Raw genomic sequence first — 17,378 nt, forward strand, 5'->3', positions numbered from 1 at the left:
GCATCGGTTAAACATAAAAGGATGCTTTGCTTGAAAAAGAACACGTGAAAAGTGCGTTCAGTGATATGCATTATTATAATATGTTTCCTGTAAGTACAAAATTTGAACTCTGTTAATCTCAATTTAGCTAATTAAGTGAGTAGTTTTGACTAGGGAGGCTATATTTCAAGTGAAATTTATAGTTTTTCAGCATTTATCCTAAAGCACCTGGAACGTTTTATTTTTATATTACTACTACTAATTCTAGCAAGTTTGAATGAACATTTAATGTTTACTAGAGTTGGGCGGATCAATCCAAATATTTATAGTATCAATAGCAATGCTGGCATTACTTTTTCTATCCTCTAAGTTGGGTATGGAGCCCACTGGTAAATTATTCTTTTGGAAATGGAAAAAAATAAACCTCAAACATACACTATGGTACATTTAAACCACATAAGTTTACCCAAAGTGCATAAGAGAGAGACCTATCTCTGTCACAGTTATGAACATGCATGAACAGGTTGAATGTGTGTTTTGTTGTATTAACTAAATATCGTGGAAAGTAATCACAACCCGTAAATAAGCTGCGTTTTTAGGTTAAATGTGTTTTGGTATCAGCGAGTCTGGCCCTGTATTTACTTACTTTCTAATATTTCTAAGGTAATGTAGGTAAAGAAGCAAAAGGTGTAAACGTACACTTTGTAACGTTTGTAACTTTGTAAACGTACACAGGTGTAAACGTCTAGCAGCAAGGCACTAGCTGACTGAAAATATATCTTTGCATGCTAGCTATATTTTCAGGTGAGGATGTAGGGCTATTTTTAAACATGTTAACTAAAAAATAGAATCTTAGTAACACACCTTGTTGAGTGTGAGGAGTTAGCTAAAACTGATGGCTATTTTATGTAAGAGCTAGTGCAATTAAATTGTTAGCTTAGCATATTTTAGCGTACAAGGTAGAGATTTGTTAGCCCACCTTCTCTCCTATGGTAAGAAAAAACAATAATTTGAAAGTCTGGAGGCACTGCTCATTTCTTTATATTTTGCTTCCAAGGGTGCACATTTTCTTTTTACGGAGCCCCGCAGGGGACATGGGAGAAAAAAAAAATTAGGGAGAAAAAAAAAATTAAGACGGACTTTTGCGAGATCTCGCAAAACAAACTCGGGATCTCGCAAAACAAACTCGGGATCTCGCAATACTTTTGCGAGATATCGCAAAAGTCCGTCTTAATTTTTTCTTCTCCCTAATTTTTTTTTCTCCCATGTCCCCTGCGGGGCTCCGTAGTTACAAGCATCCTGTTGCAAAACCATACCAGTTGTGGTACCAGAGGACATAAAAAGAAATAGTTCACCCCCCCCCCCCAAAAAAAAAACTAAACAAAACCCCAAACAAACAAATAAACAAAAAAACCTATCCACAGCAGCAAAGACCCGAGACAGGATCTGGCTCTGTAGTTGATCCATCCACTGTTCATCGAAACCTTGTCAGAAATGGTCTCAGTGGAGCGGTGGCTGCCAAGAAGCCATTCTTAAAGAGAGAAAATGTGAAGAAAACTCTGAGGTAAATACTGAAAATTAGTGGCATCATGTCTTATGAAGAGATGATTCCAGATTTGAACATTAAAAATGGTCATCAATAAGCACAGAAGAGGTCATGTAGAGGTACAACAGTGACTTTCTATAGACATTTGTGAAACACGGTGGAGGCGCTCTCTTAGTTTGATGCTGCATTTTAGCCAGTGGTGTTGGACATCTTGTCAAAACTGATAGAATTATAAACTCAGAACAGTACTGTCAGATTGCAGTACCATCTGGAAACCATATGATTGGCATCAGCTTCATTTTTCAACATGAAAACGATCCCAAACACACTGTAAAAACATATCTGGATATTAAAAAACAAATGCACAAAAGAATGGAATGCCATCAGTCATGGATTGGCCTCCCCAGAGCCTCGACCACAACATTATTGAAGCAGTGTGTGATCATCTTAACAGAAAACAGAACAACAGACAGCCAATATCCAAAGAAGAGCTTTGAATTTCCGTCAAGGAGCCTGGAGAACTATTCCTGAAGATACTTAAAGAAATGACAAGAAAGCTGCCTCAGAGAGTTTAAGCTGTGTTGAGGATAAAGGTGGCCATACCAAATATTGACCCTCAAGCGTGTTAGAATTGTACTTACTTTATATACCTTATAAATTCCTCATATTCCATGGATGTTCTCACATAATTCAATAAACTGCTCCACCTATTCCCCATTTTTCTTGCAAAATATAAAGAAATAAGGGGTGGCTCAAGACTTTTGCACAGTGCTGCAGCTAATTTGTTTGTTGGACTCCAAGCTTTATTCCTGATTCAAGAACTTTAAATCCTATTAATGAAGGGTTAACATTCCTTTTATTCTTTCCGCCATTGAGCTGGCACTGCGGCCTCAAACAGCTTTTTCTCAGTTAAAAACAAAATTAATCCAATGAACACCAGAATCACCATTAGCCAGTAAGCGCCATAGGTAGGACTAACAGCAATGTCATGGTGTTTGTTGAGGTTGTCAAGCTGTGCATTGCAACTTTCTTAAAGGTACATGCAATCTGAAGCATAATGTTATTGTAATTTTCAGCCACTGTAATCTGCATTCATAGTGTGCAGCTTTGTGCACATTTTTCATCAGCTATGAGTCTACATCACAGCTGCACTCCCCAAACCAGCAGTTCGCATTATTAATGCATTACATAAAGTGGGAAGACACAAATAATAATATGAGCTGGCCCATCCATAATAGTTGGTTGCACTTATAGCAATTTAATTAGTCAAACTCTCAACTCTTGCTTCCTCCTTGCTACATTATAATCTAGTAGAGTTTACAGGAAATGCATGACATCATAAGAATTAGAAAATACCCAAGAGCACGATAAAGTCACTGTAACATGAGCCACAGACACAATACAGGTCTCCCTTGGAATATTATGGGCTGCTCATATAGTTCAGCAGGGAGGTTATTTCGAGCGCAGCCAGGAGATTGCATATACCACAAAGCTATTGAAGGCAATCATTTCACGCCTTTGGGTGTTTTAACGAGACCGCAAAGGTAAAATGATGCAAAACAAAGTGAGAGGCCGGGCTTATCTCAACATAGGTAGATAGAGAAGGAAGGGAAGATGGCAGTGTTTGTCAACGTGCTTCTGTAGGCCATCAAATATAGGAACACTGAAATGCACGATTATTCCCCCCCACAATAAGCAAACCTTAAATATTGAAGCGTGAGAAAGTCTGACTTGAAAACCAAAGGGAAAAGGGAGTGGACAACAATAGACTTCCTGTGAAACCAGCTGACATCATCCTTTGGGAAAATGTGATTGGTAAACCTTTAGCCTTTCCCCCTCATAGTGTCAATCTGACTAAAAGGAAGAAAAAAAAAGGACGCAGTAAACCTGTGACAAATTAAGATTTCTATAGTTGATAAAAATCAACTCAAATCAATAAAAGCTAGAGAGGAAGATGAGGTTCTCTACAGTTGTTGAAAAAAAAAAATCAGTTCGCTACAAGATGGAAGTTGTTTTACATAATGCGGGTTAATGACACTTCAGGCTTTATACATCAAGTCTAAAATGGGTGCTAAATGGATTTCGCAAACACACAAACACACTTAGCCAAACTCTGTGAACTCAGTGCTGCATGAAGCTGTATGATGTTAGTGCTATGCGTGCTAACTGAGGAGATTTAATGACCTGAAGAGCAGTTTACACTCTTTTACTAACGTGGCACACAGATGAAGTTTGCTCTCACTGATATTACTGTCAGACGTGCACAGAGAGAGAGATGTACAGAAGAAACACAAATCTGCTTCACTCCTTAAACGTCTTGTAACAAGGTTTTCGTAAAGATCAGAGCATTTGTGTGTGTGTGTGAGTGTGTGTGTGAGTGGAGGGGGGGGGGGGGGGACTGACAGCACGATGAAAAGTGTATCTGTGAATTGGCAGGTGCTCGGTTCCTGGAAAGTACTGCTGAGTCATATCGGAATTCTTGCAGTAACCACACATCTCGCTTTGCTCTGTTTGACATGTCTCTCAGTACAGAGGTGAAAGAGGAAGTATCTGACTGTACTCGATGAACTGCATTTGTCAATTTGCTCTGGATTACACAAGGCGTATTCTTTAGATTTTTGCAGAAACCTTTAACCGCAGATGCAAGAAAACTGGGGGATTAACTCTGCAAACACTTGCAGAAACGTTGCTTTTTTGCAGTTTTTCCAAATTATGGTTCATTAAAGAAAAAAAAAAATTAACTGATTCATCGTCACAAACCACATCATGCTTTCCAGGACTTATCGTGTGTAAATGTGGTATGCTGAACTTCTTTCAGCTGCATTGTACACTTAGTGATCTACGTTTCCCAGAATCAGTCTACCCCAGAGAAGTGTTGAAACGTGTTGTTTTCACCTGTCAATGTTCCACGTAGGTGGCGAGAACAATAGTGATACTGCTGTAAGAGCAAGACAAGGAGAAAATTATGTTCTTTTTCCAGGTATAGAAAATGTGAGTGTTGATACAAATACATGACAGTTATGCTGGTCTATGGAGGCATCAAAGGGTGGATATAAAAGTGCCATTTTTATAAGATAATTCAAAAAAACAAAACTATAACATGCTGTTTAAAAAAAAAAGGATTAGCATGCCCTGTTTCAAAGTCTATTTTTGTTACCAAAGTTTTATGCCCCAGTATCCTGTCCCCCTCCAGTTTAACGCTCATGCATCATCTCTCCTATTATTTGGGTCAACCCACATCACTATGCCAATACAGAGCTGCAGGACATCTTTTTCAGGTTGTTTTTCAGGCTGGGTAACACAGGATGGTAGAACTTTTAGAACATCTATAGTAACACAGGACCTTGAAAAGTAAGAGCTGGGGCGCAAAGAACTCTGGGTAGAAACATATGGCACAGGACCATTTTTCATGTCTCAGTGTTGCATCAGGAAGGGCATCCAATGAAAAAACTTGGCCAAAATCAAAAACGAAGACATTTTTGGAGGCTTGAGTCCTGTTTACAATTGACATATAATTAATAGCATTTGATAAAAAGAACATCAAACCAAGGGTCAAGTGGTAGTGTGATGATTTGGGTCTGCTTTGCTGCTTCAGGACCTGGATGGCTTGCCAGGTTATCTTTGTCTAATATTAACATTTCCTTGATGTTCTTTGATCCGAAGCATGTAAGTGTGACAAATATGGGAAAAAAGAAAGCGGTAAGTGAGGCAAATAGATTTTTCACAGCACTGAACGTGAGGCTGGACACAAAAGGCCGGGCCGAGAGATCGAGTTGAAAAGGACGTGCAAGAAGGCTAGAGTAGTTTAAGGACAGAAACTGAAATTCACTAACAAGTGAAGTTACTGTGTTGGGAAGATGGAGTACTTTGAGGAACCGATAAGTGTAGAAAATGGGAGTCTGAGAAAGACGGATGGAGGACAGTTAGTAGATCATGAAGTGCAGAGGATTAGTGAATGAAAACGTGAGGGCAGCTACAAAGAGGATGAAGTGGTGAAGTGAAGACATGAGGGAGAGAGTGCAGGCAGGATGTGGTGGGTGTAGACGAGTGTCAGGGGTGATTTTTGACAGGAGGATACAGTGAAAGGAAAGGTTTACAAAGGGGTAACGAAACTTGTTATGATGTGTGGTTTGGACACAAACTGACAAAAAAAAAGAAAAAACAGAAGGCCGAGCTGAGTTGAAGAGTTGACCACAGAGACGATTCATGTAGGTAGTAAAGGAGGACATGCGAAGGGTTGGTATGTCAGAAGAGGAGGCTGGAGATAGGGAGAGATCTGCTGTGGCAACCTCTAAAAGAAGCAGCCAAAAAAAAGATTAGATAATAGTAGAGTTTACATTTTTGTTTAAACATTTGACCCAAAATATGAACATTAATGTAGACCTATAGTAACAGTCAGCAGAACGGCTGTGTGTTTAGAAACCACAACTTGGAGATGGTTACAGTCTATGAAAAATGATCTGCCCATCAAGGAAGTGTAGCAGTATTTCATGGGCTAAGTCTTTTTTTTGCTGGTGGAAACAGAGAAAAGGTCAGGGCATTACTAAAGTATACATGCCCCACCCTCACTGAATCATGACTGTGGATGACTACTAATTAAGCAACCTTAAATTTAATTTATAGAGAAATTATAGACGAATAATTGAAAACAGAATCGAGGTACTTAAAAAAAATACTATGGGAGCAAAGGGTGAAAGGTATTCTTTCTTAGAAAGACACTATCAACATCAGACAGCCTAGATGTGGTAACCTCAGGCAATCGTCTGTGGCGTGCCTGCTCAGAGGATGTGCTGGCACAGGTTGCTGAAACATAACCCCAACAGACACTTTCACGTCTTTTCCTGTTGACAGTTTCCACCCTCCTCTTCACGGTTATGCAAATGGCTCAGTAAGCCAAATGTGGCTCAGCTTACAGGAGATGCTCATGAATGCTGCTATTGAGTGCTCTCTCATTATTACGAGTCATACACTGAAACATCACCTACTCAACACCTATACTGACAGAGCAATCAAGTCTGAACTGTCTACCTAGGGCTTTTAAACACAACACATTTTATGTATCCACATTAACATGTATGTATATTTTTTAAGGTTATCAATGTTGCCAGCTTTTCAGTGAAGGACTTATATTACAATGAAATATGTCATGTTTAACTTGCACTAATATTTTGACAAAATGTCTCAAATCAAACTGATTTAGTCTTTTAACAAAACTGCAAAAATCCAGCAGTCTGTGGTAACAAAGTGAATAGCAAAGCAAAGGCCAATAAAAAAACATTTATTTAGAATACACACAGTTTAAAACATTTCCTAAGCAATTTCAAATTCAACATTACATCGTAAAAACCCATGTCCCTGTTGCTGATAAGCACTAACTAACAGGATGTGACCAGTCAGCATTACCGCGCCTTCCAAATTGCTGAGTGTTCATTCTGCAGACTCTGTAGCGTTTGCTCAGCTAATGAGCGAACTGCTCCAAAAAATTTCTGCAATAAACCTGCATAAACTGACAACAGTAATGATGAGATGCTTCTTTTGCAAGACCCTGCTCAAGTGAAAAAAAGGGTAGATCACAACCTTCACTGTGCTGCACTTTGGCCATTTATGCCAACACGTTTCTCATTCTATTCTAACTGCAGCTGCAGACGTATGATGTTAGGAATATGCATGTGGTGAAATACTGTGTGAGGAAAGTCTTTTCAAGCTTTGCAATTGGTCAGATCTGCAGAACCATTCAGAAGAAATTCTAAAGAACCATATATGGGCTTTCACCACCATTTAGAATTTGCATCTCGTTAAGCCTCCCACTCAGATCTCCATATATGCTTCTCGTATTGGCGTCTGTTTCAAAGAGTTCAGAGTGTCCTCACTGCCCTGGTTTGGAGTGGACAGGTACTCTAACTCATACCCTCCGCTTCTGTTGACCGGGCGGACTTCACTTGATGTTTTCTTATGTTCCAGGATCTGCTGTAGCTGATGGCTGGCATATTCTGGCTTCTTGGTGAGAGGTCCTGCAGGAACTTCTATACCCAGGATGTCAGTGACCATGTAAGGGCGAAGCCAGCCGACCAGAGGGGTGCTGCCAGGGGTGTAGTGGGTCTGCCGATGGTAGAAGAGGAGACCATCCACCTGCAACCGGAAAACCAGAATTAAGGCAAACATGAAACACTGTTTGCATTTAAAGAATAACTGGAGATAAATAATTCACAGTCTGCTCTTACACTGAAGCTGTACTCTGCTGCCAGGGCTGCCTTTATTGATTCTGCTGTGCAGTCTGTGCTCTGGAGCCCCACAAACCGGAACTGTGGGACCAAACAAAAATCAGAGAACCACACTGCTAGCTCAAAACACAATTTGCCCTCTTGTCACATGTGAGAATTTGCCTTCCAGTGACGAATCTACTCAGTAAGCACTGAACCTGATTTAGCAGATTTGGCAGTTCCACACAAACACTTAAGAATGAATAGATGGACCTTGAACTCAAGCTCTCTCAGGCCTCCACAAACATCCATAACCTTAAAGATGTGTCACTTTAGGGCGCATTTAATACAAAAAATTGGGGGACTGATTTTCTTTTTTCTCCTTGGCCTGAGGAGTTCCACATTTAAGTTTGGGATTTTATTAAAACCATATGTGGAAATAATGAGCAAGGCACAACAAACACAATGCAGACAATGTGTGACTGTGTAAACACGTTGCAGTGTCCCAATTAACAAACAATAAACTTGGACTTTAAAAAAATGGAGGCACAAGGAAAAAGGCTTTGATTTGTGTTGCTGGTACACACAGGGTTGCGTTTGGTGATCTCTGATAGGCTGTCGGTCTCCTGGACTTTGGACTGGAGCCAAAAGAAACGGAACTCGGTCTGTTGACGAGAAATCAAGCAGTGAAAACAAAAAACTGCTTTTCACCTTCTGAGCCAATGAACTGGACAACATGGCAACACAACCCCCCCAACATAAGGCACATCTGTGTCCCAGACTCTGCTACTTATGCAATTAGACAAGCATTCCTGGATTGCTGGAAGATTAGAAGACAATCTTACTGGGCAGTCGTAGACCGGGTGGCCTCTCCAGCACATGACGTCCAGAATGTAGTAAGTTCTGTCCACCTCGCTGTAAATGCAGTCCAAGATTGTGTAGTCTGCATGCAGCACATTACAAAAAGAAGCTTTAAACTCTTATTACAACTTCATTCTCAATCAATAAAATCAAATAAGAAGGTATAACTTCATATTACAAAGGATCAGATATTCACTGCTGTGAAAAAGTAGTTACTCTTTTCTTGATTTCTTGTTGATTATTTTGCATATTTGACAGACTTAAATGCTTCAGATCATCAAACTAAATATAATATCAGATAAAGATAACCTGAATAAATACAAAATGCAGCTTTTAAATAATGATTTCATTTATTAAGGGATTTAAGTTATCCAACCTACCTGACCATCTGTGACCCAGTAATTACCTCCTAATCCTATCAGCTTGTGCAACAACTGCAGCCAACTGTTTGCAATAACTCATAATAATAATTTTGTCTCACTCTTCAAAATTGTTTTCATTCAGTCACATTGGGGGTTCATAAGCATGAATGGTCTGTAAAGTCATGCCAAATCCATTCCAGACTTTGTCTAGGCCACTCCAAAACTTTCATTCAGTTTGTTATTCAGCCAGTCAGAGGTGGACTTGCTGGTGTATGGATCATTGTACAGCTGCATAATCCAACGATTTTTTAGACTCCACTAACTACAGCAAGTTGTTCAGGTCCTGAAGCAGCAAAGCAGCCCCAGAAGATCACACTACCACCACCATGTTTGAGTGTTGGTCTGATGTTCTCTTTATGAAATCCAGTGTTAGTTTTACACCAGATGTAACAGGACTCAAACCTTCAACTTTCATTCTGTCAGCCCACTGAATGTTTTCCCAAAGGTCTTGGGGGAATCACAAAGATGTTTTGGTCAGCAGTGGTTTTCTCCTTTGAACTGTTTGCTCTGGCTCTTTGTTACTGCTTTGTCAGATTTTTAAACTTGTCTCTTTTCTGTAAATGCCCACTTGAAATCAGGTTTTCTCAGTAATTTCCGCTTTGGTAGTTTTAATCTGAGTAAAAATCTCTTCACAAGAAATGCAGTGCTGCCTAAACTAACGGAAATATCTGAAACTCACATTCCATAGTTTTCTTTTCTTAAATGATAACATCGTCTAATCAAATGGAAATCATCTGCACTTGTACTTCATACACAAAACTCCAGCCTGTCAACTACTTGCCTAATCCCATGTAGTGAGCTGTACCGATTGTCCCACTAATATAGGTGGAGTTGAAAAGGATGTGAAAAAGCTTTGTGATTATCACATAAAAAAAGCGCCTGGAAGCTGTTTCGATGTGGCTGAAATGAAATAAACTCACAGGTGAATGGGAGAACCTGCTGTTTGCCGATCACTTCCTCGTGTTGTTAAAATGCCTAAGTGGCCCATTATAGAGATCCAAATACACAGTCGGGCCCACCTACCTTTTCCCATAGCAGAGTTGTGTCTGTTCCCACCAGGCAGCAGGGAGGGGAAACGGTTCACACAATAGCCACTTTTGGTGTACGCTGCAGTGGAACCCTTTAGAAGAAAACCAGAAACAATACAGGAGGGAAGAAACCAGTGTTATCATTTCATTTACATGTCTCCACAATTCTGTCAATGTGAGCATTAAAGAGCAGGAGTTAGAAACGGCTTTAACAATGTTTATGTTCAACTGTTAAAAGGGAGAAAAATAACTAGAATGTATTTTCCCCTCATGGTTGTCCTTATTTTCTCCATACATCAAAGGCAGCTATCAGACAAGTGCAGTGCATTTAGAGCTCCGCATGTAAGGTCAGCTCATTGAAATCTAATCATAGGAGATAATTTACATTCACTGGCCACTTTATTAGGTTTACACTGAGCACAGCTACACTGCTTCAATCTGACTGGAAGGGAACAATAGCTCAAATTATGACTCGCTACAACCAAAATATGCAGAAGAGCATCTCTTCCGGTCAGCATGACGCTGAGCCTTGAAGCAGAAGGGCTACAGCAGCAGAAGAAGTGTGATGAATCTCAATTTGTGCTGTCACATTCAGTCGATGGTGTAAGCACGAAAGCACAGATCCATCCTGCCTTGTATCAAGGGCTCAGGCTGCTGATGGTGGTGTAATAGTGTGGGGGATATTTGTGGCATCTGAGCATTGTTTGAGACACCACAGTTGACTCTTTATAACTACAGCGTAAAGGCAGGTCTGGCGGAAGTAGCAAGGTGACGTAAAAAAGCAGCGAGTGTATCATCACTAAATGTGTCACAATATTGCATTTCCTTGCAAAATGCCTATGATCAAATTAACTGCTTGCCTCTGTGCAATAAATGAGGCAAAGCTCTTTACATAAGTGGAGCAAGAACTTTTATGACTCATGTTGTCAGTTTTTAATTGTAATGTAGTTGTAATCAGTCATTTAACCTACAGAGAGGTAATCATATAGAGAAGGAGCTCAGTTTTCACAGCACAGTTTCACCAACAGTATGAGGACCACAGTCTTAATCAAGCGTGAATACTTAGTCTCATTCACTCTTCCTCAGGACATGGAAAACATCTTCATCTTAATCTCGTAACCTTTTTTTTTGTTTGTTTTTGGTGCTGATTCAGGGAATTCATTGACAGCGAGCTCGAGCCGTGATATAATGAACAAGGAACCAGATGACTGTAGATGCACAGTCATTATGATTTCCTCCATGGTTGCATCAGAGGGTGTGTGGTTTCAGTAACACTAGTACAACACCAGCTTCTGGGTGCAGTAAGAGGGAAAATGGGTGCAGTTCAGTTTCCTTGACATGACTACAATTTCAAGGAATCTCATCCAAGCATTTGACAGCCTTGCCATTACTCATGAACATCAACATCATCAGGTAAATTGCATATTTAAGGCTAAATCACATAAACAGCTGAGGAAAAAAAAAAAACCCTCAAGTGCACTTTTTCACAAGAGGCTACGATAGCTGCTTTCACTTCCCTAAATTGATGTCTTGGTGATGATATTGAAATTTCTACAGAGGATATAAGATCTTAAAGGGTTTGTCTGCGGTTGGGTTTTTGACTTTCTCGTTTCTCATGAATCAACAGAAGTCGTCCTGAGGATCACCGCTCCCCCTGCCTCCACGCAACTCGACTCCAATTTTACTCGTCAATTTGGAGTTCTGTCACAGCACGGTTCATTCTCGGAACACCTTCTATTCGACATACTTTTCCTCACTGCTGGTTAATGAACTGCATCTTATTTCAGATGATCTTTGCAAAACAAAATAATAAAGATGAAACACTTAGTGTGCTGTAATCACACTCCTGATTTTTTTCTTTTGTTTTAAAATCCTTTGTTGGTACAGCAGTGCACTCCTGCTCCCTCTTTAAAGCTCAAACTCACTATTTATTTGAGCTCTGACTAAATCATGCTGGTCGTCAACAAGACTTATCTAAAGGAAGAAAGGAGGTGTAAAAAGGCATCCACAGGTGAACCTGCAACCTGCTCTTCTCACTGCTCCTTTTTAGGGTTAAAAAGGCACATTTTAAAGTTCAGTTACCAAGTTTTCTAAACTTATTGAGCAATAGTTTTAATGTATATTGGTGATGCCAATATATACCACACTAATATTGTTTATGACTTCTGCTCTCCTTCTCCAATTTTTTACAGCCTTGGTACAGCCAGGATTATATGCACAGCAGCAAAAGAACACAAGGGAAGAAAGAAGGGACAGAAAGAAAAACTTTGGATATTAATAATGAATATCAGGTATTTTATCTCCTCTGCACCTCTGAAGCTCCCGCTTTCAAACTCGCCCTGCTTTTTTGTTATTGGCAATAAGGATTGGACTTGATAACAACTCAGTGATTCCAATTCTCTTATCGCTTCTCATTGGCTCGGTTCTGGCAGTCCCCACCATCGGTAAGCAGCATAAAAAAATTACATTCATGCAAATTAATTGCATACTGTGGGTCAAATGTTTGTGCATGTTTGTTAAAGATATTTCCCCTCTTTGGTGTGATCAGTGTTGGAGTCATTGCTCAAAAAAGTCATCATTAAACATATAACACAGAACGCCTTTCTTAAAAGTAGTCCAGTACATCATTTAACTACTCCCAGGAAAAACTAATTTATTATACTGCAGGTTGCATTACTTTCATGCTACTCTGTAAAATAGCTGAAACACCGTTTCATGATCATTATTTAACAATATAAACCTGAGGCTACAACCACACACACCAACACAAATCCCTAATGAGGACACATCTCTAAGATCTTTCTCTTAGCACAATACAAAGCTGACCACACAGAGTGAAGATGAAGAAAAAAGACATCGCTACAGTGACTTTGCTTTAGAAATGGGAACAGGTAGCAAGAGAGGCTGCAGCCTGACTGCTCATCTGCTCGTTACCTGTTGAAGTTCAGGGTCTGGCTGCTGGGGTCGGCATTTGCTCAGCTTTCACTCTGGGTTCTTGGCTAGCTTAGCGTTAGCATGCTGTCTGTGCAGATGCTTGCAAAGAACCGAAGTTGTGTAAGCAGCATAATGCAGCTGTTTCTATCCTTGGTGCAGTGTGCACCTTTATCTTGTCCTTTTGTGCAATAAAAATAATATGTCTATATCCATGCCATGGACTGCGTTGCTATTTCCCTCTGACACATGAACTGAAATCAGCTGTGAGTGCAAGAACTGATAAGCAGGATCGATATGCAGACAAACAATTCCAAGGAATTGGACTACTGGGAAAGGGTTCTACAAGAATTGGTTCTCGATTCCCATCCCTAGTTGGCAAGTTAAATGAATGGCAATGCAAACACAACACAGTCAGCTCAACTTGGAAATTTGGTGATGATGGATGGATGACCTGTGCCGATGACCTACTTGAGCTCAAAATCAGCACGCTGCCACAAGTTTAAAGAGGAAAACCACCAAAAAACGCTCAAGAAGATCCCATCTGATTATTTTGTAGGTATTTTTTTTTTAGCTTTTAAACCAAATTCTTCGCTTTATTTTTTCACTTTCTAAATGGAGAAAAGTGGTATAAGCATGACACATATTAAAAACCTCCGTGTTGCTTTTTTTAATCATTTCTGGAGCACACAGTCATCTTTCTAATTTAATCTACTGATTCTAATCTATTGACTGTGACTCTTTATCGCAGCTCGAGGAAAATTCTCTCAAACTGTTTGCCACATTATTAAGATATTGGGCAGCGTACCTCTGACAAGGTGGCTCATTTCAAACACAGACACAATCCACATCGTCCTCTGCAATACCACGAAGGCAGCGTTGAAATAAAAAGCAACAGATGCAAAGTACAACAATCCTCTCCAAACACACTCACTTTAGCACTGCACTCAAACTGCAGGAAATACTGACTGCTGTTTTTCAAAGACTGATACGACTTTTGACCAGGACTGCAAGATGACAATCTGATGATTCAAAAATTCAGAAATCAGTAAGCCTTCTGTTTCAGTCATCGCTGTGAATAGTGACTACAAAAAAGGAATGTTTAAAGAGATGACTTTAAAGTTACTCGCTAGATTCTGAAATTCAGAAACAGGCATCAACGTGGAGGCAAAGAAAAGAGGAACGGCTCCTACCTTAGAGGCAACAATCAGAGATCTTTTGCCCACAGGAGAGACCACCATCAGCCAATCAGTGTCCAGCTCTGATGGTATATCCACTAGCCACTCTGATAGCATGAGCTGAGGAGGAAAAGGGACATGTCACCTTCATCAAAACTTTATTTAAGCCTACAAGAATGACAATGACAATGAACACAACAGTGTGAGTTATTACAGAGTTTCATGTTTGGTGACCAGGAGCCCCACTTTATAACAGACTGTCATGCCACATTTTAGCTAGCTTTAGTATTCAGAAGTTAGTACACCAAAAAAGACACTTTTCTTTCAGACTCAGAAACAAAAACTTTCCCACACAAACAAACTCTTTGTTCCATGCTTTGTTTGTTGGGATCTGCCTGCTCTATTCTCCAGACCGGAGTTGTAACTTTAGGACTCAAGCGCCCTCTGTTGGAAAAGACAGGAATTCAACAAAACTTCACACAGCAATGTCCATGCATCAAACACTGACCTGGTTTGCATAATGTTTTGGCAGCTTCCTCCTCTCGATCTCCATCTCCTCCTCTTCTGTGTTGCCATCTTGTGCTCGTTCTCCCTCCTCCTGTTTCTCCATTTCTTCCTCCCCATCACTGTCTGCCCCCGTCCAATCCCCATCAGCCAGACGCCGTGCATGGTTGACATAGTTTAACCTTTTACTAAAATAAGAAATGGAAAAAGAGTCACTGAGATGCTTTTGCATGGCGCAGTGTAAACATATAGTGTTTTACACCTGTTTAAGCTTATCTCCACTGGTTGCCAGTGAGGATTTGAATGGAGTTCAAGAAAAGCCGTTCATGGTTTGGCTCTTTCCTACATCTCTGACCTCTTACAACCCTATTCAGCTTCCAGGTCCCTCTGGTGAGCTGATCAGATGCTTCGAAGTGTCCCACGCTTCACATTTACCAAAACAAGCTTTATAAATAAATCTGAGTTGAGTTGGGGCTGTGATGGTATGGGGGATATTTGTTGACACGCTCCTTCCCCCTTAGTGCCAACTGATGCATGTAAAATGCCACAGCTTGTCTGAGTGTTCTTGATGAATATGTTCATCCCTTTATGGCCACAGTTTACTCATTTTCTGATGACACAGTGCAAGGTAACACATCATGTCATAAAGAATCATCTCAAACTGGTTTCTTGAGCATGACGAGTTCACTGTACTCAAATGACCTTCACAGTGGTGAAGAGGATTTGTCTCCTGGACAAAGCCGACACATCTGGAGCGACTGTGGGACAAAATCATGTTAGTGTAGAGCAAAATCTCCGAGGACTGTTTGCAGTACCGTGTTGAATCTGTGCCATGAGGAATTAAAGCAGTTCGGAATATCAAAGAGGGTCCAGGAAATATGTACCTAATAAACTGTCAGGTAAGACTATGTAGATGTTAAATAATGAGCTGGATGATTACCTTTTTTGCCAATCAAGAAAACGCTGCCGTCGCTCACTCTGCTCCAGCACACTGTACTTGCTTTTGTACTGGGCCAGCCGAGGGTGGGGGCAGGCTGTACTGTTGGGCTCCTTGGACACAGCAAAGCTGGCCGAGAGGGCTTGGGTCAGGTCATCCATGAGGGCACTGAAAATCAACACCCCAGTACTTATTTTATATTACAAGGAAGAGTGGTTAATAGGTCTGAGAAGTAAGACTACAGGCAACCCAGTGGCTTATCTGTTTTTGTGTGCTAGAGCTCTTGTACAGGTTAGCTTGAAAGATTAACAATATGTACTTCAACGTAGTCATTATATTCTAATGCTCAGTGTTTGTTGAGATGCACCAGTGTTTATGTGCTTTTAATTTACTGCAGATATCTTCTGACAGTTTGGTTGCGCATTTAAATTTAAGCCATATTGAATGATTCAGGCCTATCAGCATGTGTTCAAAGATAGTGTGATAAAGAGCGGAAAGAGTTTCGATGTCTCGATTTCCCTTGAAATAGGGACACATCTACCTATCTCTGAATGTTCATTTAAATTACAATGTTGGATTGTAGCAACTTATTAAAACTATATGAAATAATACGACTAGTGTCCCACTTTCGATTTATGGTCATGGTTGTTTTGCATTTGGCACATTATTTGGCCTCAACATAAAAGTAAAGTTAAAGTAAATTAAAACATTTTTCTACAGCACCTTTCAAGGCAAATATCAAAAAGTGCTTCATAACAAAATGCCAAAAATATAACAACATAAAGTTACCCATAAGCAAGTTTGTAAAGACGAATTTGTAGCTGCTTTTTAAAAATATCACCAGACCACAGATCTCAGTCCAACTCCCCACCACACAGTGGCAGATTTAGTTGACTTCACACATAACACTATATTTTTAACGTATTTATAATTAAAGTTTGAGGATTTCGTTTCTAAATTAAACTCTTATTTTTCCAAAGCCCATGGGTAATCGTTTTACATATTCATGATCTTAATAATGACGTGACTACTTATGAATACTTCTTCATAATCTGTACATCCTTAATAATTCATCAGCTAATTTCTACAAATTAAGTATGTCATGGCCGATTATTTGACCTTCATAAACCAGCGTTAGTAGCAATGTTAACATCTAGTCCAATTTGCCCCCCACGATCACCGAGAGCTTAGGATCATCCTGTATGTACTCTAAATCAAATATAGTCTATAGAAAGTGCGGGTACAAGTGACTTTGCTTGTACAACATTTACACACTTAACTAGGACAAACATGTGCTGATTGACGGGATGTTTTTTTAATTTAAGCTTAATATTGCACAGGTAATACCAATATAATCAAGCACCAAACGCCCTGGTCTAGTGGGGCATCTGTCTAGATTGTACTTCGCGGAAAAAGGCCAGAAAAGCCTCCTATTACGGACTACTACAACTGGCCAGTCACATAGCTTAGCTGCTAGCATTGCATCGCGCTAAACCTGCTAGCACGCTCTGGTTGCTAACTATGCAACCAGTTAGGAACTTTGACCCTAGCGCGTTTTGCAACAAAAACGTGCTTTCGTACAAACTATACACAAATACTGGACTCAAACGCAATGCAGTAAACTTTATGAGATGTTAGTTTTCACAAAGCTAGCGTAAACAGATACCTTGGACATTCAGGGAGGGTGCTGCCGAAACGTCACGCTGTCATCATTTTTGCCGGGTGGCGTTTTTCAGTTGGCCGACAAAAAAGCTCAACCTAACCCGGAGTTTGTTTTTTCACACGATAGAAA

The 17,378-nt window shown here is 40.1% G+C and overlaps 1 protein-coding gene across 1 annotated transcript; it reads right to left on the reverse strand.

Moving 5' to 3' along the window:
* Positions 1–6,787: 6,787 nt before the first annotated feature.
* On the reverse strand, positions 6,788–17,359 carry snupn (snurportin 1). The gene is made up of 9 exons (XM_080861889.1): positions 17,253–17,359; positions 15,590–15,754; positions 14,654–14,837; positions 14,161–14,265; positions 10,032–10,128; positions 8,571–8,668; positions 8,313–8,390; positions 7,747–7,827; positions 6,788–7,654 (listed from the first exon to the last, which is right to left on the reverse strand). The coding sequence occupies exons 2-9, from the start codon at positions 15,745–15,747 to the stop codon at positions 7,334–7,336; spliced, it is 1,122 nt and encodes a 373-aa protein (XP_080718015.1). The 5' UTR covers positions 15,748–15,754; positions 17,253–17,359; the 3' UTR covers positions 6,788–7,333.
* Positions 17,360–17,378: the final 19 nt, after the last annotated feature.

This window comes from Rhamphochromis sp. 'chilingali' (assembly GCF_963969265.1).
Source record: "Rhamphochromis sp. 'chilingali' genome assembly, chromosome: 2".
NCBI lineage: Eukaryota > Metazoa > Chordata > Actinopteri > Cichliformes > Cichlidae > Rhamphochromis > Rhamphochromis sp. 'chilingali'.

Excerpts from the sequence above, each read along its gene's own strand:
- snupn (XM_080861889.1), bottom strand. The coding sequence starts at position 15,747 with ATGGATGACCTGACCCAAGCCCTCTCGGCCAGCTTTGCTGTGTCCAAG. Across the intron at positions 14,838-15,589 it reads TTTCTTGATTGGCAAAAAAG|TAAAAGGTTAAACTATGTCA; the intron begins GTAATCATCCAG and ends TTCTTATTTTAG. Across the intron at positions 14,266-14,653 it reads CAAAACATTATGCAAACCAG|CTCATGCTATCAGAGTGGCT; the intron begins GTCAGTGTTTGA and ends TTTCCTCCTCAG.